This window comes from Ailuropoda melanoleuca, chromosome 4, assembly GCF_002007445.2.
Source record: "Ailuropoda melanoleuca isolate Jingjing chromosome 4, ASM200744v2, whole genome shotgun sequence".
Lineage (NCBI taxonomy): Eukaryota > Metazoa > Chordata > Mammalia > Carnivora > Ursidae > Ailuropoda > Ailuropoda melanoleuca.
The window spans coordinates 7404798-7428707 of NC_048221.1; the positions used below are offsets into that span (position 1 = coordinate 7404798).

At 59.0% G+C, this 23910-nt stretch overlaps 4 protein-coding genes across 7 annotated transcripts; 3 read left to right on the forward strand and 1 right to left on the reverse strand.

Moving 5' to 3' along the window:
- The first annotated feature begins 64 nt into the window (after nucleotides 1–64).
- Nucleotides 65–8835, forward strand: ICAM1 (intercellular adhesion molecule 1). The gene is made up of 7 exons (XM_019801930.2): nucleotides 65–220; nucleotides 1830–2087; nucleotides 5598–5903; nucleotides 6261–6548; nucleotides 6629–6883; nucleotides 7075–7323; nucleotides 7406–8835. Exons 1-7 carry the CDS (start codon nucleotides 154–156, stop codon nucleotides 7576–7578), a joined length of 1596 nt encoding a protein of 531 aa, XP_019657489.2. The 5' UTR covers nucleotides 65–153; the 3' UTR covers nucleotides 7579–8835.
- Nucleotides 8836–8925: 90 nt separating this feature from the next.
- On the forward strand, nucleotides 8926–10202 carry ICAM4 (intercellular adhesion molecule 4 (Landsteiner-Wiener blood group)). Its single transcript, XM_034657756.1, has 3 exons — nucleotides 8926–9439; nucleotides 9556–9861; nucleotides 9981–10202. Exons 1-3 carry the CDS (start codon nucleotides 9046–9048, stop codon nucleotides 10163–10165), a joined length of 885 nt encoding a protein of 294 aa, XP_034513647.1. The 5' UTR covers nucleotides 8926–9045; the 3' UTR covers nucleotides 10166–10202.
- Nucleotides 10203–10329: 127 nt separating this feature from the next.
- ICAM5 (intercellular adhesion molecule 5) lies at nucleotides 10330–18344 on the forward strand. Of its 4 annotated transcripts, XM_034657748.1 has the most exons (12): nucleotides 10628–10642; nucleotides 11597–11838; nucleotides 12779–13048; nucleotides 13242–13562; nucleotides 13787–14074; nucleotides 14478–14732; nucleotides 14867–15115; nucleotides 15579–15821; nucleotides 15910–16188; nucleotides 16271–16510; nucleotides 16923–17189; nucleotides 17903–18338. In XM_034657748.1, the coding sequence occupies exons 2-12, from the start codon at nucleotides 11757–11759 to the stop codon at nucleotides 18175–18177; spliced, it is 2769 nt and encodes a 922-aa protein (XP_034513639.1). In that variant the 5' UTR covers nucleotides 10628–10642; nucleotides 11597–11756; the 3' UTR covers nucleotides 18178–18338. The 4 variants fall into 4 exon arrangements, with proteins under 4 accessions (XP_034513640.1, XP_034513641.1, XP_034513642.1 ...); XM_034657749.1 differs by having other exon boundaries at nucleotides 10330–11838; nucleotides 18297–18344; XM_034657750.1 differs by lacking the exon at nucleotides 12779–13048 and having other exon boundaries at nucleotides 10330–11838.
- Nucleotides 18345–21257: 2913 nt separating this feature from the next.
- Nucleotides 21258–23750, reverse strand: ZGLP1 (zinc finger GATA like protein 1). The gene is made up of 6 exons (XM_019801887.2): nucleotides 23614–23750; nucleotides 23000–23374; nucleotides 22286–22371; nucleotides 21843–21936; nucleotides 21568–21693; nucleotides 21258–21420 (listed from the first exon to the last, which is right to left on the reverse strand). Exons 1-6 carry the CDS (start codon nucleotides 23748–23750, stop codon nucleotides 21291–21293), a joined length of 948 nt encoding a protein of 315 aa, XP_019657446.1. The 3' UTR covers nucleotides 21258–21290.
- Nucleotides 23751–23910: the final 160 nt, after the last annotated feature.

Below are 23910 nucleotides of genomic sequence, written 5' to 3' on the forward strand. Positions count from 1 at the left end.
AGGCGCGAGGTTTCCGGGAAAGCAGCCCCGCCCCCTCTGTCCCCCCGTGCCCGGCCAGGCCACTATAAAAGCTCCCGCGCGCTCCAGTAGCGCAGTCCGCGCCGCGCGCCTCTGCGCTTCTGCCGCACGTTCTCCGCCCTCCTTTGGCCCGCTATGGCTCCCGGCACCGCCCGTCCCGCGCTGCCAGTGCTCCTGGCCCTGATCGGAGCTCTGCTCCCAGGTGAGTCAGGGGTGGGGGCTGCCGTCGTGCCAACTCCCGGGGTCCAGGCTGCGCCCTGGATGTACTGGGAGGACCGACTCCCGGCCAGCAGGGGATTAGCCCCAATCGTACTTAGGTAGCTGTTTATGGGAAGTTGGGGCTAGAGTCAAAGACAACAGCAGTGGGTTGGAATCCAGACCCTGCGTCAACCCAATGGGTGGCCTCAAGATACAGGTTGAGCCTCCCAGAGCCTCAGTTTCTCAGCTGTAAAATGGAGAACGCAAGAGCCACCACCTTGAAATGGTTGTGTCCAGGCCCAATGCCACACCTGGCTCCAGGACCCAGTCAGACGGTATGGGGACGGGTCCGGCACGAAGTTGAGTAGGCTGGGGACCCCCCCCCCAACACAAACATGCATTCTGTTCCTCATCGCCTACCCCTGGGGAAGTCCGGGACTGCTTCTGCTCAGGGGAATTCCAGGGCTGACTTGCCCAGGGACCAGAGGCTGAGACTGAGACGCCCCAGCACCCCTCCACCAACTCCAGTCTGGAGGGAGGGGAGAAAGGGAGGCAGTGGGTCACACATGGCCGTCAGTGTGGGGAAGCCCGATCCTGGGAAAGGGACACCTGTGCTCACCAGCTCAACAAAGGGTTCTAGTCCAGATGCCAGGCTGGATTCTGCTGCTTTTTAGGTGAGTAACGTCACCTCTCCCAGACTCACCACTTCACTCTGAGAAATGGGGACCATCCCATTACTCTTGGAGAATTCACAGAGCTGCCGTTTTCCCACGCTTTCCCCTCAGATGGAGTAGACCCAAAGCTGAGGACAGGAATCTTTGGAGGAGGGAGAGAAGGGGTGGGCCCAGACAAGACATTTTTTTTCAGCTTCGGAGGCACCAGGGTCTGAGGAAACTAACAACTACAACCCCCCTTCTTCTCCCCTGCAGCCGCTCACTGCTGGCCTGTCCTGTAAGTGTATTGCATTAGCAGGAGCCGGGATGACTATATTCACCCACCTTACAGATGGGGAAATTGAGGCCTGGAGAAGGGGAGACCACTTGCCAGAGGGAGTAGGGAGCCAGCTTAATTGGAACCTCTCCATTCCCGGAGGGCTAGCCCCCTCCACCTTACATCTTAGGAGGGAGAACAACACTGACTTCATGTCCTTTCTCTGCTAAAATCCTCCGTGGCTTCCCATTGCCCTCAGAAGGAAGAACAAGTCCTTGGCATGGCCTGTACCGCCCACACGATCTTGTGACCTCCTTTCTCCCAACTCTTTCTCCTCGCTCACTCTGCTCCAGCCACTGTGCCGCAGGGCCTTTGCACGTGTTCCTTTCGCCTGGAATTAATTTCTCCATTCTCTGAATGGCCAGCCCCTTCTCATCATTCACACATTACCCTGTCGCCAAGGCACTGTCTGTTCTATCACCCTGTTTTGTTTTTGTCAACTCGTATTAACATCAGTTATTAATTATCTTGTTTGCCTGTGAATTTTTCTGTCTCCCACACTGAAGGCAAAGTTTTGTCTTGTTCAAGGCTATGCGCCCAGCACCCAGCACAGGCTGGGCACACGGTAATTGTTGGCGAACCCAATTCGTAATGCCTGTCCCCTCCTCCATCTTTTGTTCTAGGACTTGGAGGTGCGCAAACATCAGCGCACCCCCCAGAAGCCATCATACCCCGAGGAGGCTCTGTCCAGGTGAACTGCAGTACTTCCTGTGACCAGCCCCCCACCTTGGGCCTGGAGACTCAGTTGAGTAAGAAGGAAGTGGCCCATGGGGACCACTGGAAGATCTTTGAACTGAGTGACGTGCAAGAAGATAGCCATCCAATATGTTTTGCAAACTGTCACGCACAGACGACGGCTGCAATGACCCTCACCGTGTATTGTGAGTGACTGGGCCCGGGGGTTGGGACTAGGCAGGCTTGGTGGGGGAGAGGTGGGCGTGTGGGGGTCCCCGCAGGCCAGGACAGCCCTGGTTGCTCGGTGGTGGGGCCTGAGCTGACTCACTGAAGGACTGGTGGGCACATCTTCGGAGAGCCTCATTTTCCTTTGAAACCCCTTCTTGCATTTTCTTGGGTGCCTTTAGCGCGCTACAGAGGTCCAGTACAGTCGAATACTCTAGGCCTCTTTCAACACGTCACAGATCCTAGATGTGACTCTTGAAGAGGCCATTTCAAAGCAGCCGGGAGATGGCATTTTTCACATATTGGCAACAATCAAAAGACTCGCTAGCAGCTGTGCTGGCCAGACTGGGGGGAAGCAGGCAGTCCTGGGCCATCGTGGACAGGGTGGAAGCTTCAAGAAGCACAACCCTGAGCAGGGAAAGGGGTGTCAGTTCTCCAAGTGACACAGGCCCGTGTGCTTGGACATAGAAATCGCACTCCTGGGAGCCGGGCTTCCACGTGGCCCCATCCACGAGGGAGCTGGACGGGGCGTACGATGGGCTTATTCATCGTGGCTTTATTTGGAAGGGCAGACATTTGCAAGCCACTCGGGCGTAGGGGGCGGGGGAGATAAACCGTCGTTTGACCATGTGGTGGAATAGTATGTAGCTGCACACACACACACACACACACACACACACACACACACACACAAAGAGGAAGCTCCTGTGTCCCCCAAAGAGAATGAGCTCCAAGGTGTACTGTCAAGTTTCAGGGAAGGGAGCTACGCCCAGGGTGAGCGGCCTCCATCCCCGGCGTTAAGGAGCAGCACGGCCGGGGCGAGGGACGCCTGTGCTGGCACATGAAGGAGGCGTGAGAGGAAACGCAGGAAGTGATAGTATTAGCTGGCTGTGAGCGCAGAGGCTGGGGGAGGGCAAGGGGCGAGCTGTCCTGATGTGCCTTCTTTTCCTTGGGGCATTTTGCCCCGCGAGAATTACTATTACCGTAGGCCATAAAGAAGGAAAACGCAGATGCGAACAAAACAAAACAAAAAGAACAAGGAAGGAAGAAAATAAAGAGAACTGGCCGACTGGTCTTGGGATCAGCCACCCTCGGGTTCCACTTCCAGCGTGGCCCTGACTAACTGGGCGATGGTGGGGGCCGTGGCTTGTTGAGTGAATTTCCCACAAGCCCTCCTCGCATGGGTACGGTGACCCCGTGAGGCATAAAGAACATTCCACCTTCACGGTGCCCGGGCAAAGGAAGCCTTTGGGAAAATAGCAGCTTTGCTTCTGACCTGGAGCGTGTTTGAGCAGATGCTGGCCAGGTGAGGAGAGTCCCCGAACATTCCCGGTGGCCTGTGAAACCCCAGGCAAACCTCCCTGAAAGACTTCTGCATTTTGGCCTGCTAGCTGAGAGCCCAGTGCTCCAAGTTGGAGTCCTGGCTCTGTGACGTTTCTCCCTCTGTGCCTTTGGGTACCAGACTTTGCCCTCATTTCTCCAGCTCTGTGAAATGGAACAGATGCCCGGCACACAGTAGAGGGGTCCCCTAGGAGGCACACTATCTAGTTCTGTCCTGCCCCAGCCCCAGTATAAGGATGAGCCAGGATCTCTGGGTGGCTGAGCTTTCTCTAGAAAGAATGAAGGTGTTAACTCCTATAGGAGGTGACCCCTAACTGGGCCTTGAAGGTTGAGTAGGAGTTGATAGACAGACACTCAGGACAGAGGGAACAGCCTAGACAAAAATTTGAGTGGGAAAACATGCGGATGGGGGGAGGGGTGTTAGGAGGGGCTGAATACCAACAGATTGGTGTGATTAGAGCTGAGGTAGGCAGGGCCTCAAATGCCAGGTTGAGGAGCTGAGACCTTCTCTGCAGAGTGATAGGGAGCCATGGAGGGTGTGTGAGCAGGCCAGGGTTCTGGATAGCAGAAGGCTTATGGGAAGCCAGAGAGCAGTTGGCTGTGGACCTCGTCCAGACCACATGTGTGGGCAGTGGCTGGGTACAGGAAGGGAGGGCAGACAAATATTTGAAGAGTGAAGTAACCAAGACTGAAGGTTGGGGCTCAGGGAGAGGTCCAAGCAAGACAGACCTCCTCCCCCAGTCTGACCTTAAGGGCAAGGAGCTGGGCTCCGAGATGTGAATTCCATTTCGGCAGGGGGAGGGGGCGTGGCTGAGGTTTGAGGTTTACACCAGCTCTGCAAATTCATGTTTGCAGCAGGTGGTTAGAGGTAAGCACTGGACATCTGAGGGGTTTCTTGCCCTTTTATTTCCTAAAACAGCTTTATTGAGTTATCGTGTACATACCATAAAAGACACCTCTGTGAAGTGTACAGTCCAATTAACGTATTCATAGAGTTGTACAGCCATCACCACGATCTAATTTTAGAACATTTCAGTCACCCTAAAAAGAAACCTCATGCCCATGAACAGTCATTCTCTCTGCCTCTTAAATGGACGAATAAAAGTCTTACCTCCAATCAACCCATTTTACAGCTCAGGAAACTGAGGCTCGATTTCTACAACTATTCCAGAGGTGAAGTCACTCATGTACAGCTCACAGCAGCGAAGCCCCAAAGCTAGGGGTCAGCCCCTGACACTTTAACAGACATTTCAGCGGCTCTTGGCATGGGAATAGTAAACAGCAGTCCTTAAGACCCCTCCCTGGGAAGCCTGGGGTGGGGGGTCTCAGTGCTGAGTCATAGCTCACTGGGCCGCTGCTCTCAATTTTCACCAGCAGTCCAGGCTTGATATTCTGTTACCTCCTGCAGAGCGGAGACCCTGGCAAAAACCAAGCCCACATGTTGTGTTTTCGGGGGATATTCAGAGTTTCATTTTGAGTGTCTGTGGGTTGTTCTTGCATTACCATTTCAGGGGCTCACACGGCACATTTGGGAACTTCTTTCCCTTAAAGGGGGGCTTCTGAAAGCCCTCGAGTCAGTGTGGGTGGCTCAACCTTATTCTTTCTATGAATATAGAGAGCCTACTGTGTACCAGCGGTGCATCAGGGGGCAAAGCAAAGACCCCTGCCCTCCCAGGCTGACCTTCCATGGGGGGGACATAGAGGAGAAACAAGTTAGCTGAGTAAATGTATGTCACCTTCGGATATCAGACGGTGAGAGGTGCTTTGGAGAAAACTAAGGCCAAGAAGAGGAGAAGGGGGAGCAGGGGGCTTTTAAAAACAATCTACTGGACCCAACAGCTTAAATTTCCTGTATTTATTTGACGGGACTCCCGGTGATAGATTTTGAGGTTCTTTTCCACTTTCCACTCTCAGATGATGCAGTGAATAAAGAATTGTTTTTGCCCCCTTCCCAACCACCTGGGGACTTCCCACCGGTTTATCCTGAAGCTCTTAACATTCCTGTCTGGCTTAGGTGGTTTGGGGAGCGTTTGTCAAGAGTGGAGAGTGGTGGGGCTCCTGGGACAGGTGCAGCCGGCGCCCCAGCGCCCCCTGCGGGCGGGCAGCCTGTCATGCTCACACACCACCACCCCCGCCCCCTTAACACCCAGGGTTCCCGGAGCAAGTGGAGCTGTTACCCCTACCCCGCTGGCAGCCCGTGGGCGAAAACTTCACTCTGCGCTGCCAGGTGGCAGGCGGGGCGCCCCGGACCAGCCTCACGGTGGTGCTGCTCCGCGGGGAGGAGGAGCTGAGCCGAAAGCCGGCCTTCGGGGAGCCCGCCGAGATCACGGCCACGGTGCTGGCGGGCAGAGACGATCACCTCGCCAATTTCTCCTGTCGCACGGAACTGGACCTGAGGCCCCGAGGGCTGGGATTGTTCCAGAACAGCTCGGCCCCCAGGCAGCTCCGAACCTTTGGTGAGGCACTGGGAAGCCGCCAGAAAGGATGGGCTCAGGGGGTGTTCCTACTTGGGGTGCGGGGCGGGGAGAGAGGCCTCTGGTCGTGGGGATGCTAAGGTGGTGACCTAGATTACAAAGGCTTCTGGAAAGAGCATGTTCTTGGTCGTTGGCGTGGGGTGGTCTGGGATGGGGTGCCCCAGCTGCAGGATCTTCTGAGAAGACTGTAACCAGGCGTGGGTCCCGGGACAGGGGGTGACCCAGGCCACAGAGTCTCTGGAAACCAGAGGATGTCCCAGATGGGGGAAAGAAAACGCCCCAAAAAGGGGCTTCGGGTTGCCTGTCCCCTTTCTATTCTCACCCACCCTCTCTCCCCAGTCCTGCCAGAGACCCAGCCACGCCTTGCTACCCCCGAGATTGTGGAAGTGGGCACACAGTGGACTGTGAACTGCTCTCTGGATGGGCTGTTCCCAGCTGCGGAGGCCGAAGTCCACCTGACACTGGCAGAACAGAAACTGCACTCTACACCCCTGTACGGCAAGGACTCCGTCTTGGCCACAGCCATTGTCAAGGCGAACGCAGAAGAGGAGGGCACCCAGCAGCTGGCGTGTGTGGTGACACTGGGAGGCCAAGACAGGAAGCGGAAGGATAATGTGATCCTGTACAGTAAGTCAAGACGGGGCGGTGCTTCCAAGGGGTGGGGCCAATACTGGGGGCGGTGCTCACTGTGTGCCCACCCCTCGCAGGCTTCCCCGCACCCAACCTGACCCTAAGTGAGCCAGAGGTCTCAGAAGGGACTGTGGTGACTGTGGATTGTGAGGCCCAGGCTGGAGTCGTGGTGTCACTGAGCGGGCTCCCATCGGGGACTCCAGCACCCAGGGCACAATTCCAACTAAATGCCAGCGCTGCAGACCACAGACGAAGCTTCTCCTGCTCTGCTGCCCTGCTCGTGGCTGGACACCTGCTGCACAAGAACCAGACCCGGGAGCTCCACGTCCTGTGTGAGTGGGGCCACTGGACAATCACCCCTAATCCCCGGGACCCAACTCCTAAGACCCCATGAGCTTCTGCCCTCTGAGCCTCCCCTCCTAGTCCTCTCCCCAGATTCCTCCCCAGGGTCTTCCAGTCCTAGGTGGTGAGGGGTGTCCTCCTGGTCCCTCACCCCCTCCCTCATCTTGCTGTGTTTCTCCAGATGGTCCCCGACTAGACCAGACGGATTGTCCAGGAAACTGGACATGGGAGGAAGGCTCCCAGCAGACCCTGAGGTGCCAAGCTTGGGGGAACCCGGTTCCTGAGCTGAAATGTCACCGGAAGGGGGATGATGCTTTGCTACCCATCGGGGACCTGAGGCCTGTCAAGCGGGAGGTTGCAGGCACTTACCTGTGTCAGGCCCGGAGCCCCCGTGGTGTGGTCACCCGCGAAGTGGTTGTGAACGTGACCTGTGAGTGTTCTGGTGTTTGGGGCTGGGCAGGTCAGGGCCAGTGAGCCTGGCTCAACCCTCATCACACCCTCTGTCCACACAGACTACCAGAGCAACATGCTCATCATCATTCTGGTGGCAGTTGCTGGCATCCTAGGAACTGTGAGCACAGCCGCTTACCTCTATAACCGCCAGCGGAAGATCCAGAAATACAAACTACAGAAGGCCCAGGAGGCAGCTGCCATGAAGCTGAACACACCGGCCACGCCCCCCTGAACGGGGGCCAGGACCCCACCTCCTCCTCAGCCCCCCACACGGTGGCAGCGGTGCCACGTTGAACAAGGGTGGTCGTAGAGAGCCATGCAGCTCTGCCCACCTTCCCAGGATGCCTGAGGACAGGATAGAGGCCTCAGGATACAGACAGCACTTGGGGTCCTGGCACCTCCACACTTAGGATCCCCAGGCCTCCTACCTACCTGACCTGGAGCCACAGGACTGAGCCACAAGGAGGGGGCAGGACTTGGGGCATGACTGTGAGGGATCTCAAAGCCTGACCTGTCTGGGGCGGGGTGTGGCGGGACACTCAACATGGGACGCCCAACTGGGAAACAGTGAAACTCACCCCTGCTGCGTGTGCTGAGGCCCTCCAGTCCTAAGAGAGAAGTAGCCTGCACAGACACAAACCCCACAGAAACACATACCCCCATACTTCCTCTGACAGATGCCAGCTCCAGCCCTGCTGGCCCCAGGCTGTCCCAAAATTTTGATGGTGACATATTTATTTGTTCTTTTACCAGCTATTTATTGGGCGCCTTTTATGTGGGCTAGAATGGTAAAGAAGAGGAACATGAGTCCCTGTCCTCAGGGAGCTCTCAGTCTAACCTCATTCAGGGTTGCCAGGTACAGTCGTACTAGCTGTGCACTGCACAGGAGTACCTGGCAGAAGAGATCAAGTGGGGCTGGAATTTCCCATTCCATTGGCTAAGCTGCTTTCCTCCAGAAGGGGACTGGCAATGGTGATATGGTTTAGTTGGTGACATGCCCAGGGACAACCCACTGAGCCCTGACTCCTCCCCCATCACCGACACTGACCTGTTAGCCCCCTCTCTGCCCATATGCATCTCAGTGCTCACAATGACACCCTGGCAGCTAAACCACGGAGTGCCAGGAAACTATCCCCAACCCGTGTGTCCACCTTGTCCTGTTTCCATCTCAGTGGGCCCATGCAAGAACAGAGCACTCTGGCAGCCCCAGGTTCCTAAAGAGATGAGGGGTACAGGCAGTAGGGAGGAGAGGCCTGGGAAGATCTACTCCCAGCTCTGGAAGCCTCTCTCGTGCTAATAAAGCTTTTTCATATGCGCCTGAGTTGAAGGGAGGTGACCCATCCAGTTGGAACCCTTTCCAGCCCTGTCCTCCCACTTCCTCCCCCAGGAAAAGGCTGCCGGTTCAAGGCCCATCCCTGAGGCTCTAATCCAAATCTGGGGCTTGTTAGGACCTTTTGAGACTCAAGCGAAAATTAAAGATTCTTCTCCAGAAAACTCTCTGACCCTTGCTTTACAAAGGTCTGGAATCTCGTTCTTGAGCTGAGGGAGGGGCTGAGGGGCTTATGTACTGCAGGTTCCTAGGCCCTCTAGGGGCCTCCGTCTCTCTGGGTGGGGCTGCGGGGGCGGGGCTGCAGGCCTCCTTATCTCCAGAGCCAGCCCTGGCTCCCTAGCGCTCGCCCCTCAGTCTGGGCCCTTTGCCATGGGGTCTCTGCTCCCACTCTCGCTGCTGCTTTTGCTGGCGGCCGCCTACCCGGGAGGCGGGAGAGCGCGTCGGCGCCGGGGAGCGCGGGCGCAAGGCCCGGGAGGCAGCTCCCCGGCGCCCTCGGAGACCTCAGCGCCGTTCTGGGTGCGCATAAGCCCCCAGTTCAAGGCGGTGCAGCCGGGGGGCTCAGTGTGGCTCAACTGCAGCACTAGCTGCCCCCTGCCGGAGAATTCCAGCCTCAGCACTCTGCTGCAGCGGGGCCAAACTCTCAGTGGGCCCGGCTGGGTATCCTACCAGCTGTTGGACGTGAGGGCCTGGAGCTCCGAGGTGCGCTGCTTCGTCACCTGCGCTGGAGAAACACGGGGGGCCAAGGCCAAGATCACCGCCTACAGTGAGGGACGCGGGTTCAGGCCTTGTTGGGGTGAGGGGAGGGGGACGGAGGGGGGATTTAACAGTAGCGCTAGGGGGCGCACGCGGCCCTGGCTCAGAGGCCCCCTCTTGCTTTAGAACGGCCGCAAAGCGTGATCCTGGAGCCTCCACTCGTAGTGGGCAATGAGTACACTCTACGCTGCCACGTGACGCACGTATTCCCCGTGGGCTTCCTGGTGGTGACGCTGAGGCGCGGCGGCCGGGTCATCTACTCTGAGAACCTGAAGCGCTACACCGGCTCTGATCTGGCCAACGTGACGCTGACGTACACGTTGCCCGCCAGGCCCCGCGACTTATGGAAACCGGTGACCTGCCACGCACGCCTCAGTCTTGATGGCTTGGTGGTCCGCAGCAGCTCGGCACCCATAACGCCCACAGTCCTCGGTGAGGCACCTTTGTAATCCTGGGCACTGGAGGGGAGGGGCAGCGAGTCAAGCGGGAGCTCCAGGCGGGTGGTCCTGTCTCCCTGTGCTCCGTTCCTAATTCTCAGCTCCCGTCCCCAGCTTGGCGCCCCGCGCCCAAAGCCTTGGCCTCCACCTCCATCGCAGCCTTTGTGGGGATCCTCCTCGTCGTGGGGGCCGCCTACTTGCGAAACCGGCTACTGGTGCAGAACCAGAGTAAAGAGAGGAGGGTCTCTGCCGGCCGAGCTGGAGGAAGAAGGAATCTGGGGCAATTTGGGGAACCCTGACTGATTCAATAAAGTGCTCCTCAGTCAGCCTCTGCCACACGGCCTAAAGGTCCCCCACTAGTGCGCCTCCTCTGAGGAAGTGGTCTTGTTTGGCCTGGCCTCAATCACTTTCTCCAAGCTCCTCGCGTCTCTGAGAGCATCTGAGGTTTCCTCATTCCCATCCACCTGGGGACCCGGGGCCCCCAGTCCCTCTGCGTTCCCAGCCAAGTGTGGTAATACACCTCCCCTGAGGGCATCATCAGTTGGGTGCACATGGGCATAGCTTGGGCACTGGAGGGCTTTGGGCTGTGGAAGGGTTGACTCACATTATGGTCCCCCCCTCCCCGTTGGCTCCGCCGTGGCCACGCAGCAGCTCTGATTGGATGTTAAGTTTCGTTTCCCATCCTCCCCCCGCGCCTCCACTTCAGACTCAGCACTTTCCAGGAGGACAGGGGTGGAGCGAGAACTGACCCCCACAGTTCAGCGTTAGCGCTGGAGGTGAGAGCGCAAATGGACGGGGTCACATGATACACTGAGGGACGTAGATACGAAGAAAAGGTACCCATGTTGTCACTGCGGGGGAGGAACAGATGGCCCACGTGGGGTGTCACAGACTCGCGTTCTGGCGACGTCTTGATAATCACCGGGCCTGGTGGGCACTTTCGGGGGGTGTCAAAGCGTAGGGCCCGGATGCAGGGTCGAAGTGTCATAGTTGGTCTCTCGGTCTCGCGTGGACACAGAAGCCGGGCGGCACTGGATATCTGGGAGGGCCGGTGCGGTCCAGGGCCCCGCCTACCGCGCCGAAAGCGGATTCAAGGGCGCTCCTCCGCGGCTTGCGCTCACACACGCCGCGTAGACACGTGCCCGCTGCACGCTGGGTAAATACAGACCCGGAGCAGAGCCGACCCTAATTTAGACGCCCGCGAACGCTGCGCGCACGCACACGTGTTCCCGACTCGCTGGCACTTTCGTCCCCACCCCCTCTGTCGCGTGCGGGGGCGGAGCCGGAGGGGGACTAGAGGCGTGGCTATAGCCCTCAGCTCCCCGGGTCAAAAGGAGAAAGATCAGTGAGGGAGGCATCCCCACACCCTTTCCTATAATTGTGCCTTCCCCCATTCTGCTTTACAGATCTCTCTTAGCCCTCAAACCTATCCCCGGCCCAAGGGGCGCGGGGGTGGGTTGGGGGAACTAACTATGGGGGCGGAGCTCTGAGTCCAGCTCATTACCACAGCATCCAAGCTAGGGGTAGGGTGGGGGGAGTTGAGAAGGGCAACCCAGAATCCCCCGACCTCGGCTTCGCCGCCGAGGATGACGCGGGAGCGCGCGGCCACCCCCAGAAGGCTCCGGGCGATGGGGCGGGCCTCCACGTAGACCCCGGGGGTCGCTTGCTCCTGCCAGCACGCCTTCGCCGAGGCCGGGAGCCTGGAGCACGCTCGCCCTCCCGCCCCCCAGCCGCCTCTGCCGCCGCCCCCTCCTTGGAAACCAAGTTACCAACGTTAAACCAATCCCGGAACGCAACTCTGCCTCCTCCACAACCCACCCGCCTCGCCGTCCTCTCGCCCAGCTCAGCGCTCGCGCTCTCCTCGCCTCCTGCGCTTCCCCCGCGGCGGCGATGCCAGGGCCCTCGCCAGGGCTGTGCCGGGCGTTGCTCGGCCTCTGGGCTGCCCTGGGCCTGGGGCTCTTCGGCCTCTCAGGTAAGAGCCCGGTCCTGGCTCAGGGTGGACAGGGCGGGGGCGGAGTTCCGGGACCAGATAAGCGGCCACGAGCCCCTCCCGGCTCCGCCCTCGTCTCGCTCTACTCCCACGCTTCTGCCCCACCTTGCTCCCGGGCCTTTCCCTCTATCCCTTTTCCCATCAAAACAGACTGGAGACCCAGCTTCCAGACTCCTCGCTGGCCCAGGTATCTGCCCTACCCTCTTCGAGATCCTGGGTGCTCTTCCGCACCCATCTCATGCCCTGGAGACCCCGTGTCTCCCTTGTCCCTTTCTGGGGTACCTCTCCACCCTCTATTATGCTCCACGGTCCACGGACTGACATCCTCCTCAGTCGTGGTCCGGAAAGACCCGATCTCCCCAACTGCTGTGACTCAGAGGCGCTATTCCCGCTCCATCCGGAGCCCTGGCAACCGAGTACCTCAGCTGTTACCGCGGTTCCTTCCATGAGCCCAGTCTCGAGTCTTCTTTCCGTGTTCTTCTCCCGGGTTTGGGGTCCTCACTTATCCTTGACTCAGCCTCATCTCTCCTTTGCCCTCGCCTCAACCTGTCTCCCCCTCTCTGGCAAGAACCCTGAGAACCAGTTCGTTTTCCTTCCTCCACACGAGGTCCCCTTTTCCCATCATTGCTGTGTGCGTCAAAGACCCCGTCTTTCGTCTCATCCCCCCTCCCAGCATGCTTTCCCATCACTCCGTTGGCACCTTGGAGACCAGGGCTCTCTGCTGCCATGTCCCAGAGACGCCCTCGAGGTTTGAACCCTGGGAGCGCGCCTCCAAACCTGAGGCCGGGGCAGGACGCGGGACTCCTGAGTTCTTCCTTGGCTGTGACCGCCGCTAATTCCCCGGGAATCCCTGACTCGATATAGGGGCACTAAGATCCCAGGAAGGTGGCTCCCTAGGCTGAGCCCACGTTTCCCTGGTCAGCGGTCGCGCAGGAGCCCTTTTGGGCGGACCTGCAGCCCCGCGTGGCGCTCGTGGAGCGCGGGGGATCTTTGTGGCTGAATTGCAGCACCAACTGCCCACGACCTGAGCGCGGTGGCCTGGAGACCTCGCTGCGCCGGAATGGGACCCAGAGGGGTTTGCGCTGGCTGGCGCGGCAGCTGGTGGACATCCGCGAGCCGGAGACCCAGCCGGTCTGCTTCTTCCGCTGCGCGCGGCGCACGCTGCAGGCGCGTGGGCTCATTCGCACTTTCCGTGAGTTCTCAGCGGCCACGCTCTCACTCTACTATTTTCCCTTCCTTGCAAGCCCCGCCCCCTGGGTCACAGGGTCCTCCCCTTCATGCTCCACCCTCTGGATCCCCAAGCTCTCCGCCTCTGGGACCCTGGGTTCCACGCCACGTGCCTCTGAGCCCAGGCGTTTCCAAGAGCTGTAGTTCCCCCGTTTCAGAGCGACCGGATCGTGTAGAGCTGGTACCGCTGCCTGCCTGGCAGCCTGTGGGAGAGAACTTCACCCTGAGCTGTAGGGTCCCAGGCGCAGGGCCTCGTGGGAGCCTCACATTGACCCTGTTGCGGGGCGCCCAGGAGCTCATCCGTCGCAGCTTCGCCGGGGAGCCACCCCGAGCGCGGGGCGCGGTGCTTACGGCTACAGTACTGGCGCGAAGGGAGGACCATGGGGCCAATTTCTCTTGCCGCGCGGAGTTGGACCTGCGGCCGCATGGCCTGGGGCTGTTTTCAAACAGTTCCGCCCCTAGAGAGCTCCGAACGTTCGGTGAGTGGGTGGAGGGAGTAGAAGGGGACGAAAATGGGTCGGGCGAGTGTTTAAGAAGTTTGAAGACAGAGAGCTCTGAATTCCAGTGTTTACTTCGACATACACCAGCTGTAGTTTTCCTCTCTGTGCCTTGAGGATAATACGATAAGATAGTGCAGGTAAAGAGCTTAGTACGTACTGAGTGTTCGATGCATTATATTCAAGCTCTGTTCTTCGACACCCAGCCCTGTCTCCGGACCCCCCGCGCCTCGCTGTCCCCCGGCTCTTGGAAGTGGGCTCAGAAAGACCCGTGAGCTGCACCTTGGACGAGCTGTTTCCAGCCTCGGAGGCTGGGGTCTACCTGGCGCTGGGGGACCACAGGCTGAGTCCCGATATCACCCTGGAGGGGGACGCGCTCGTGGCCACTGCCACAGCCACAGCTAACGAAGAACAGGAGGGCCCCAGGCAGCTGGTCTGCAACGTGACCCTGGGGGACGAGAGCCGCGAGAGCCGAGAGAACGTGACCGTCTACAGTAAGAGGGAGTGAAGCGGGACCGCGGCAGCTCAGGGGTGGAGACAGAGGGACGGGAAGGCCGGGTTATGAGTGGGCGGGGCCTTAGTATGGGAGTAGCCGTGGTCCCAGTGTCCCTAAGGGGTGGGAAAGTTGGAGGACTGAGACTGAATAGTTGTCGAGGCGGAGTCTGCGCCGCCAAGGGAAGGGGAACGTCGCAAACCCAGCGAGGACCCGGTAAAGTTGTGGCCAGACAACCTCAAGGGGGCGGGGAGAGAAGGGGGCGGAGCCTAAGCATCTGGAGAGGCGGAGCGAGGTACCTACAGTTTGGCGGAGGATCCCAGAGAGTTCAGGAAGATAAGGGACAGCCTCGACCCGCAGGAGGGGCGTGGTCAGTGGACTCCCGGCCAATGCCCTGTCCCCAGGCTTCCCCGCTCCAGTCCTGACCCTGAGCGAGCCCAGCACCCCCGAGGGGAAGGTGGTGACAGTAACTTGCGCAGCTGGGTCCGGAGCCCTGGTCACACTGGACGGAATTCCAGCCGTGGTCCCGGGACAGCCCGCCCAGCTTCAGCTAAATGCCACTGAGGACGACGACAGGCGCAGCTTCTTCTGCGACGCCATCCTCGAGGTGGACGGGGAGACCCTAAGCAAGAACAAGAGCGCCGAACTCCGCGTCCTATGTGAGTTGGCCTTTAACCTCTCGCCTCCCTCGTGATTTCCAAGGGCCTGTCCAGTTCCTGGCCGTGTTGTGGAAGTGGGGCTTTTCCTCAAGGACCGTGTCTAGCTTCTCAGTATCCCACGCCCCTGCCTGCAGACGCCCCTCGGCTGGATGATTCGGACTGCCCCAGAAGCTGGACGTGGCCAGAGGGCCCGGAGCAGATGCTGCGCTGCGAGGCCCGCGGAAACCCCGCGCCCTCCGTGCACTGTGAGCGGCCTGACAGCGGGGCAGTGCTGGCGCTGGGCTTGCTGGGTCCCATCACTCGTGCTCTCGCCGGCACTTACCGCTGCACTGCGGTCAACGTCCAGGGCCAGGCAGTCAAGGAAGTGACGCTGACGGTGGAGTGTGAGTGGGGGGTGCACAAGACGCATTTCTGTTTCTCAGGGTCTAGGGTTAACTAGCCTACAGGGTCTGAAGTGTGTCTTTGGGCAGGATTTTGGGAAAGGGAAGAGGCTGGTGAGTGGGGATTAGGGGAAGATCTTGGAGAAGGAGGGAGGGGGAGAGGTGGACATGCCCCTAAGGGTCTGGGGTGTGGCGTGTGGACAGAATCTTGGGAAGTGGGCTTTCCAAGCCGGCTAAGAATTTTTAGGTCAAAGACTTGGGGACGATCCTGTGGGCACTTTGTAGGAATCAGAAAAAAGGACTCAAAACAGCTCACCACTCCACCAGCGTAAAACGTCTTTGGTTTATTGTCTCTGGGCATGGCACAGCCTGCCTAACCCTTTGTGACTGCCCTCATATGGAAAGAGGGTCTAGGGACATGAGGCCAGTCCCCAAACCTCAAACCCAACAACACTCCCTTCTCCAGATGCCCCATCACTGGACAGCATGGGCTGCCCAGAACACATTACATGGCTGGAAGGAACAGAGGTCTCGCTGAGCTGTGTGGCACATGGGGTCCCACCGCCCAGCGTGAGCTGTGTGCGCTCTGGGGAGGCCGAGGTCGTCAAGGGCCTGCTGCATGTGGTCCGGGAGCACGCAGGCACCTACCGCTGCGAAGCCACCAATGCTCGAGGCTCTGCGACCAAAAATGTGGCTGTTTCGGTGGAATGTGAGTGAGGACAATGCAGGGCAAGGTGGGGTATGTCAAGATAACCCTGGCCTGACTTCCAGTCCCTGTGTGACCTTCTGCTCCCCAGATGGCCCCAGTTTTGAGGAGCTGAGCTGCCCCAGCAACTGGACATGGGTGGAAGGATCTGGGCAGCTGTTTTCTTGTGAGGTGGATGGAAAGCCAGAGCCAAGCGTGGAGTGCATCGGCTCAGAGGGCACCAGTGAGGGGATACTGCTGCCGCTGGCATCCCCAGACTCTAGTCCCAGAGTCCCCAGCATCACTAGTGAACTGGCACCTGGTATCTACATCTGCAATGCCACCAACCGGCACGGCTCCATGGTCAAGACAGTCGCCGTGAGCACGGAGTGTGAGCGGGGCCGAGGCTGGCGGGAAGTAGGGGTGCCCCAGGGTTCGGGCCCCTCTCTGACGTCCCCATGGCTGCTTTGCAGCGCCGCCGCAAATGGATGAGTCCACCTGTCCAAGTCACCAGACGTGGCTGGAAGGGGCCGAGGCTGCAGGGCTGGCCTGTGCCGCCCGGGGTCGCCCGTCCCCACAAGTGCGCTGCTCCCGGGAGGGCGTGCCCAGGCCTCAGCGGCTGCGCGTGTCCCGAGAGGATGCGGGTACCTACCGTTGCTTGGCCACCAACATGCATGGCACGGACGCACGGACGGTTACCGTGGGCGTGGAATGTGAGTGGGAGCAGCACCGGTTAGAGGGCACTCGGTTCCCAAAACAGTAACGTGCAGCAGTGGGATTGCCCAGGGCAACTCAAGGGTACCTCCTCCAGTCTCCCTTCCCGGGGACCCGGTTTACCGGTCTAGACCTGAGGGTAATGAAAACTCTAGGGAGCAGGAGCCCGGGCCCCCTCAAATTCTAGGTCGAAAGGGTACTGGTGCAGGTCCCCACCTCCTCTCCTTCAGTGAAGCAGGGCGCAGGATTTCAGTGCTGACTACAGCCCGATAGTCGGGGGAGGTGGCTCTGATGGGAGGCCGGATCCCTGCCCGCGCGTCTGAGGGGCGTGCTCATTGCGGCGCGCGGAAGGGCACTTGGTCAGTGCCTGGCCCGGCTCTGAGGGGCTCCTGCAACTCCTGTCCTTTGCAGACCGGCCGGTGGTGGCCGAGTTGGCAGCCTCGCCCCCCGGAGGCGTGCGGCCAGGCGGGAACTTCACGTTGACCTGCCGCGCGGAGGCCTGGCCCCCAGCCCAGATCAGCTGGCGCGCGCCCCCCGGGGCGCTCAACATCGGCCTGTCGAGCAACAACAGCACGCTGACCGTGGCGGGCGCCATGGGCAGCCACGGCGGCGAGTACGAGTGCGCAGCCACCAACGCGCATGGGCGCCACGCGCGGCGCATCATAGTGCGCGTGGCTGGTAAGTGGCAGCTGGGGGCGGGGCGGGGGAATCTGCAGGGGGCGTGGTCGGCGCCTAGGGGCCCCTGACCCGGTCCTTGCTTCCCTCTGCTTCCCCGCAGATGAGACTCAAGTGGGCCTGGGCAGAAGTCAGGGCACCCTGACGAGTGGGGCACTGATGGTGGGTTGGGGGTGAAAGGTGGAGGAAGAGGGAACGGACTGAAGCTCAAGGGGAGGAACCCTCCGGGGCTGTGACGGCTGTGGGAGGGGCTTAGTAACGCGGTAGGTCGTGTTTGGTAGAAAAGATCCAATTTACCCCGCACTGCGAGGGTGTGGAGAAGAGCTGTTGGAGAGGGACCTGGGGGTGAGGAGGGTCCCACTGAGATCCCCTCCCTCACACTTCGTGTATCTGTGGCGTTTTCCGGGGTGAAGGAATGACCCATTCCCCCCTACCCTCATCCTTTTGCGGGTGAAGAGAGTTGGTTGACTTGTGGGTATCCCTGGGGCTAGGGGCTTCTATCCTCATGTGCTGAGGTGACGAGTAAAATGGGTCTGGGCTCGTACCAGCGCTCGGGGTAGCCTTTGGGGGCTTTCTCCTTTTCCCCACGCCACGCTGTGAGTCCCCTGGGGTTCCCTGCCAGGCCCACGAGGACTGACCTATGGCGAGGGAGCAGAGGTGGGCGGTCTTGGGAGCCTTGAGCTGGTCCACTCTCTTTGAGGGTCTCCACCCCGCAGGTCCGTGGCTGTGGGTCGCCGTGGGCGGCGCGGCGGGGGGCGCGGCCCTATTGGCCGCGGGGGCCGGCCTGGCCTTCTACGTTCAGTCCACCGCTTGCAAGAAGGGCGAGTATAATGTGCAGGAGGCCGAAAGCTCGGGTGAGGCCGTGTGTCTCAACGGCGCAGGCGGTGGCACTGGCGGGGGCACGGGAGCTGAAGGTGGAACCGAGGCTGCGGGCACCGCGGAGGCGCAGGCGGGGGGCGAGGTCTTCGCCATCCAGCTGACGTCGGCGTGAGCGGTTCCCCTCTCCCCGCGGGCCGGGGGACGCCCCCCAGAGGGACACGGGGGCTTACTTATTGTTCTATTTATTTATGTATTTATTTATTTATTCATTCATTATTTATTCAATTTCAGGGGCATCACACCCATTTTCTACCCCCCCCAAATAAAGTTTTTATAAAGGACTCTGGGTCCGTCCACTTCAGTCTCTGCCATGTGGGAGCAACCCAAGGTTCCAGTCCCAGCACCGTGGGTTATTCACACATAAACTATTTTTGCTTGCTTGTTTTTGAGGGCCTACTATGTGTCAGACACACAGCCCAAGCCGCCTTCATGCGGTGTGAGCTGGAGCGTGTTCTCTCCGTGTCCAGTTTCCTGCTCTCAGCCAACCTTGGCCTGGGGTGGGGACGACACTCCTTCCTCCAGCTCCCTGCCCCTTATCTCTTCCGTCCAGCGCTGCCCTCTAACCCCGCTAACTCTTGGGGATGGGAGCTAGGTGATTCCCCCAGGCCTGGTTCCAGGCAGAGCTGAGGCTTCTTTCCCAAGATGGGTGGAGCCCCCTCCCAGGGGTCTGGGCATTGGGCTCCTGTCCTGAGGTCCCGCCAGGATGACTAAATGCAGACAATGGCTGCACTTAGGAGTGAGATGTCCCTCCTATTAAAGGGTGCATCCCCGCCCCACCCTCAATGCCTCCTCCATCCTGTGTCCATCCACTGTGCCTCAGTTTACCCCCAATCTGCCTTTTGACTGCCTATCATGATTCAGAAGAGACACATGGGTATCAGCTGCAACCCCCTCCGCACACCACCATCTCCCTCACCCCCTACAGCATAAGGAGAGAACAGCTGGCCTCCCCCCACCCTTGCAGTCTCAGCCTCCCTCAAAAGCAGGAACAGAGCCTGAGAGAAGGAAGCAGTCCTGGACAGCTCCCACTCCATCAGCTGTCCTAGGCAAACATTTCCTGAGCAAAGGTAAGAGCAGGAAATGGGGGTTGCTGGGAGATTGGGGTGGGAGGAACTAGCAGCCAAGCCAGCATACAGAAGGCAACAGCCCAAGCATGGTGCGGCCCCTCCTGTCACACATACCCTTACCCACCTGCCTCCACTCCCACCAGCCTCCTCGCGGTTCCTTGAATCCCGCCAAGTCCAGCCTGCCACAGGGCCTTTGCTTTTGCCATTCCCTCTGCCTGGACTGTCCTCACCTCTGAAGTCCCACAGCTAGTTCCTTATCATGTCAGAGAGGGCTTGGCTGTCTGTCCTCAGAGAGAACCATCACTGAGGTAGCCTTTATCTCCTTACATACTTCATTTTCTCCTCAGCATCAATCACTACTTGACATTCTTTTTTTTTTTTTTAATGTTATCTATTTATTTGAAAGAGAGTGAGAGAGAGAGACAGAACACAAGCAGGGTGAGGGGCAGAGAGAGAAGCAGACTCCCCGCTGAGCTGGGAGCCTGATGCGGGGCTTGATCCCAGGACCCTGGGACCATGACCTAAGCTGAAGGCAGACACTTAACCAACTAAGCCACCCAGGCGCCCCACTACTTGACATTCTATTAGATATTTAATTGAATATTTGTTTACTGTCACTTTAGAATATTGACTTCGCTAGAGCAGGGATCTTTGTTCTAGTCACCATACAGTGTCCCCATTAGGGCCTGGCACACAGTAGTTGCTCAATAAATGCTGAATAAGTGGGTAAAAACAGCCAGGAGTTCACAGGCACACAGTCTGAGACCTTCATGTGTTCAATGTGCATCCCCAAAGAACTCCATGACAGGCCCTGGGGTGGCCTCTCATGGTCAGGGACAGAGCTGTGGCCTTGGACCCCTGAAGTCATGGTCCAGGTGGGAAGATGAAAGTGCATGAAATAACCCCAGAGCAGTAGAGAACTAAAAATTCTGGTAGGTTCTAAGAAGGGGACCAGTGAGGAACTGAACTACAGCCTGACATAGCATGGGAGTGGGGTATCTATTTTAGACTGGGTGGTCAAGGAAGGCTGCTCTGAATATGTGGTATGGGGGCTCCCCCCCCCAGTAATGAGAATGCAGCAGCTATGGGAGACATGGGGGAGGGTGTTCTGAGCTGAGGAATGGTGGGACTGAAGGAGTCAGGGATCTGAGGGCTGAGGAACTGGGCCCAGGCCTTCCCCACAGGCTCACCCAAGGGAGACAGAAGGGTTTCACAGGGGCTCTCCCTCCTGGGGTATGTGGCTAGGCAGGTCTCACTCACTGCCATGGGGGACCACCCCCACCCTGGCTGTATCCCACCAGTCCTCCCAGTGAGCACTGGTATCCTGTGTGTTCTGGCGACAGCGACAGGGCTCTGGCCAGGGCCCTCTTCTCCTGTGTGGCTTCTGGCTTCAGGCTAGGGACACCCTTTGGTGCGGTTAGAGAGCTCTTGGAAGAGGGGGAGGGGCCACAGAGGGGACTCGTATGTGGAAACATGTAGGAAGGGGACACTCTGCAGGCAGGGGTGGAGCTGACGAATAAAGGGATGGCTGTGTGTGTATCACTGTGTGCCAATGTGTGTGTCACCTCAGTGTATCTTCTGTGTGTTGACCTGTGTATCTGTCATGTGCCCATGGACACACGTGTCCATCAGCAGATGTGTGTCCGTCAACATGGGTTTCTGTCTAGGGTGTGGTCTGTGTCTTGTGTGTGTCAGCACATGCGAGTTTGTCAGTGTGTCTTGCATGTATGTGAATGTGTGTCAGCCCACACACGTATCTTTTTTTTTTTAAGACTTTTTTAAAGATTTTAGGTCATCTCTACACCCAACATGGCGCTCGAACCCACAACCCCGAGATCGAGAGTCGTACCCTGCCCCCACAGAGCCAGCCAGGCGCCCTGTGTCTGTCCTTCTACATGTGTTCTTTGTCTGCACGTGGTGGCTGTTGCCCTACATGGGATGTTGTGGTGAATGTGGCTAATTCTCTGTGGGTGGGCTGGTCCCTGTATATACGAGTGTGTGTGTGTCCCTCAGAATCCTAATGAGAAAACACCTGCCCCCACATTGCTAACGCAGGGGAGAGAGGGGGAAGTGTGCCCGAGGTGGGATCCCCAAGTCACAGTGCTCTTTCTCAGAGTAGTTTTGTTCTTTATTGTTATTGCTGTTCACAGTAGGAGTGTCACTGCTGAGAACATTTTCTGAGGGGAGGCTCAGCCAAACCTGATTGGACCAGGGGCCAGGGAGGGGGACAGTGGCCCCCTGAGACAGGGACTCTGGAGCCTGAGGCCTGGGTCTTCCACCTGGGATCCCTGAATGGGAGGGGGCAGAGAAGAGGCAAGCTGGACCCCTGAAGACCCAAGTTTTTCCCCCATTCCTCCCAGGAGGGCTTCTGCCCATCTCCCCCTCCCCCGAGAAACTGAGTCAGGATGGGCTCAGCTGCGTGAGGAAGGGCTTACCCTTCCTGAGTTGGGCCTTGGTGGGGGCCCAGGGACACCCCACATCTGCCACATAACTTCTTGGGCTGGACACTTTTCCTGGGCACCAGCCAGCACCTGGAGCAGCGGGTGCCGTATTTCTTGTACCTGGGGTGGGGTCACGAGAAACCAACATCAGAATGCAGCAGGGGCCCAGAAACTACCACACAGGAACCATTTTCCCCAAGGGTGAGTGTTTCCCCTCCCAGAACCCCACACTGGCTAAGCATCCAAACTCCTCCCTCCATCCTGAGGACCTGATACCACAGGCATTGCAGAGAGGGGTCCCATCTTCAGCATCTCTCCAGAGTGGGGTCCTTTGGGTCCTACAGGAAGCACAGCACCGGGGCCCTGAAGGGGGAGAGGCCAAAGAGTAAGGGGCAGAGGCCAAGAGTCTGGGCTCAGGAGGCCTGTGCAGGTGGGGCATTTTGTTGGAGTCTCTACGACGGCCCCACCTGGCTCTGGGCCAGCCCTGGGTATTACCAGATCTAAGACAGAGGGAAAGCCAGGAAGGGAGACAGATGGCAAAGCTAAGCAGAGGAGGAAACCGGGGGTGGGGGTGACTCAGCCTGAGTGGAGGGAGGTGCACCATGACTCCTTCTGGATGGGTCTAAATGGGGAAGCAGGATGGGAAGAAAGAGAGGATGGGAAACTGCCCCCCACCCCCAATATTTATAGCTCTTAAGTCACCAGGACTCACCAAGGGCCTCGCTGCCTCCTGAGTTGGCCTCAGGGCCCCCGGCAGGGCCTGTAGAGGGACCCTGAGAGCGGCTACTGCAGGCCAGGCTGGAGAGTAGACAGGGGTTAGCATTGGGATTTGTACCTTGTCCCAGGCAGTGGCCCCTCCATGATGATTTACTATCGGGATTTGAAGCATCCCCCAAGGAGGCATCTGACGTCTGAAAGGCCTGGCCTTGCCCCTTCATTAATCATAATAATGATTATTATGTGAAGAGGTAGGAAGTCTGGGGCCAGCCTGCCAGTGTGAGATCCCATTTCTCCCGAATCCTCACTGCGAGACTCCAGACAAGCGATCGCATCCTCTGCACCTCAGTTTCCAAATCTGTAAAATGGGCTTCACGAACCCATATACATCAAGGGCTACCTGTTCCCGCTCATGGTTGTTGTTCCTGACAGGTGGTGGTCATGATCATTACCGGGAAAAACAATGGTAGCAGCAGCCCTCAGTATGGTCGGGCCCATCTCATAAACAGGACCTATGCTCGGCCCAGGACGTTGCTGGGTCATGGCAGCAGGGCTGGGGCTGGCACCAGCCTGAGGTCTGGCTCAGAGGCTGGGCCGTTTGTAACTACAGCTGGTGTGGGGCATCCGGGAACAGAAGCCTGGAGGCCCCTGCCCCCACCATTATCACTATAACCTGCAAAAGGGCGCCCTCCTCTGGGCCAGCCCCTACCTGTAGCTGGGTACGATTTGTAGGCTGGAATCCGGCTTTATCTGAAACTTCAGGGTCACCCCCTCGAACCGGGGGTCCACTTTCTCAGCGCCTGGGTGGGGCTTTGACTGCTTCCGGGCCCTCCTCTGGGGTAGGGCTGAGGGGGCTGGGGGAGCCTCCGGGGGCCCCAAGCTGCAGCATGGCTGGCTGATTGGGGTCAGCATATTCTTGGCATCCCTTGCCAGAGGCGAGGGTCCCAGATTCTCCAAGGCCTTCAGCTCCCAGCAGGGCCCCAGGGCTTGGGTGTCCTGGGCAGGGATCTGGACCAGCCCCTCTGCTGTTTCTTGGAGGAAACGCAGGGCAGTGACCGAGTCCTGGCGCGCAGGCCAGAAGGACCTGGGGACAAGGGACAGTGTGGTCACCCCCTTCCCTGGGCAGCACCTATGTAGTCCTCAGAGACATGGGGGCATTGCATGGCCTCTGACCCCCATATGACCCCAAGTATCCCTCAGGACCAGAACTTCTTTCTAAGTGCCAGTAACTAACATGTGACCCCTGGATAACCCCAGGAACCAGAGGTCATGACCCTTTGACCACTGGATCAGGTTCGGGGAAGGGGCCGCTGCTTAACGCACCTGCCATTGGATCTGGGGCATCCTGGGGTCCTGGGCGCCTGCTGAGCAGGGGGCGCCCGGGGCGGCTTAGGGTCCAGACACGGCGGCGCCAGCAGCTCTTGCAGCTTCGAGAAGTCTGGGACTGGTTCGGCCTCCATCACGCCCCGGCCCAGCCCCACTTCCCTAATCGCGCCCGGCCCCGCCCACCCGGAGCCCACTCGATGAGCCCCACCTGAGTGGAGCAGGACGTGCCTGCTGGGGGCGCTTTCTGGCAGAGGCTGCGATGAGCCCCACCTGGGCGGGGCGGGGCGAGCGGCG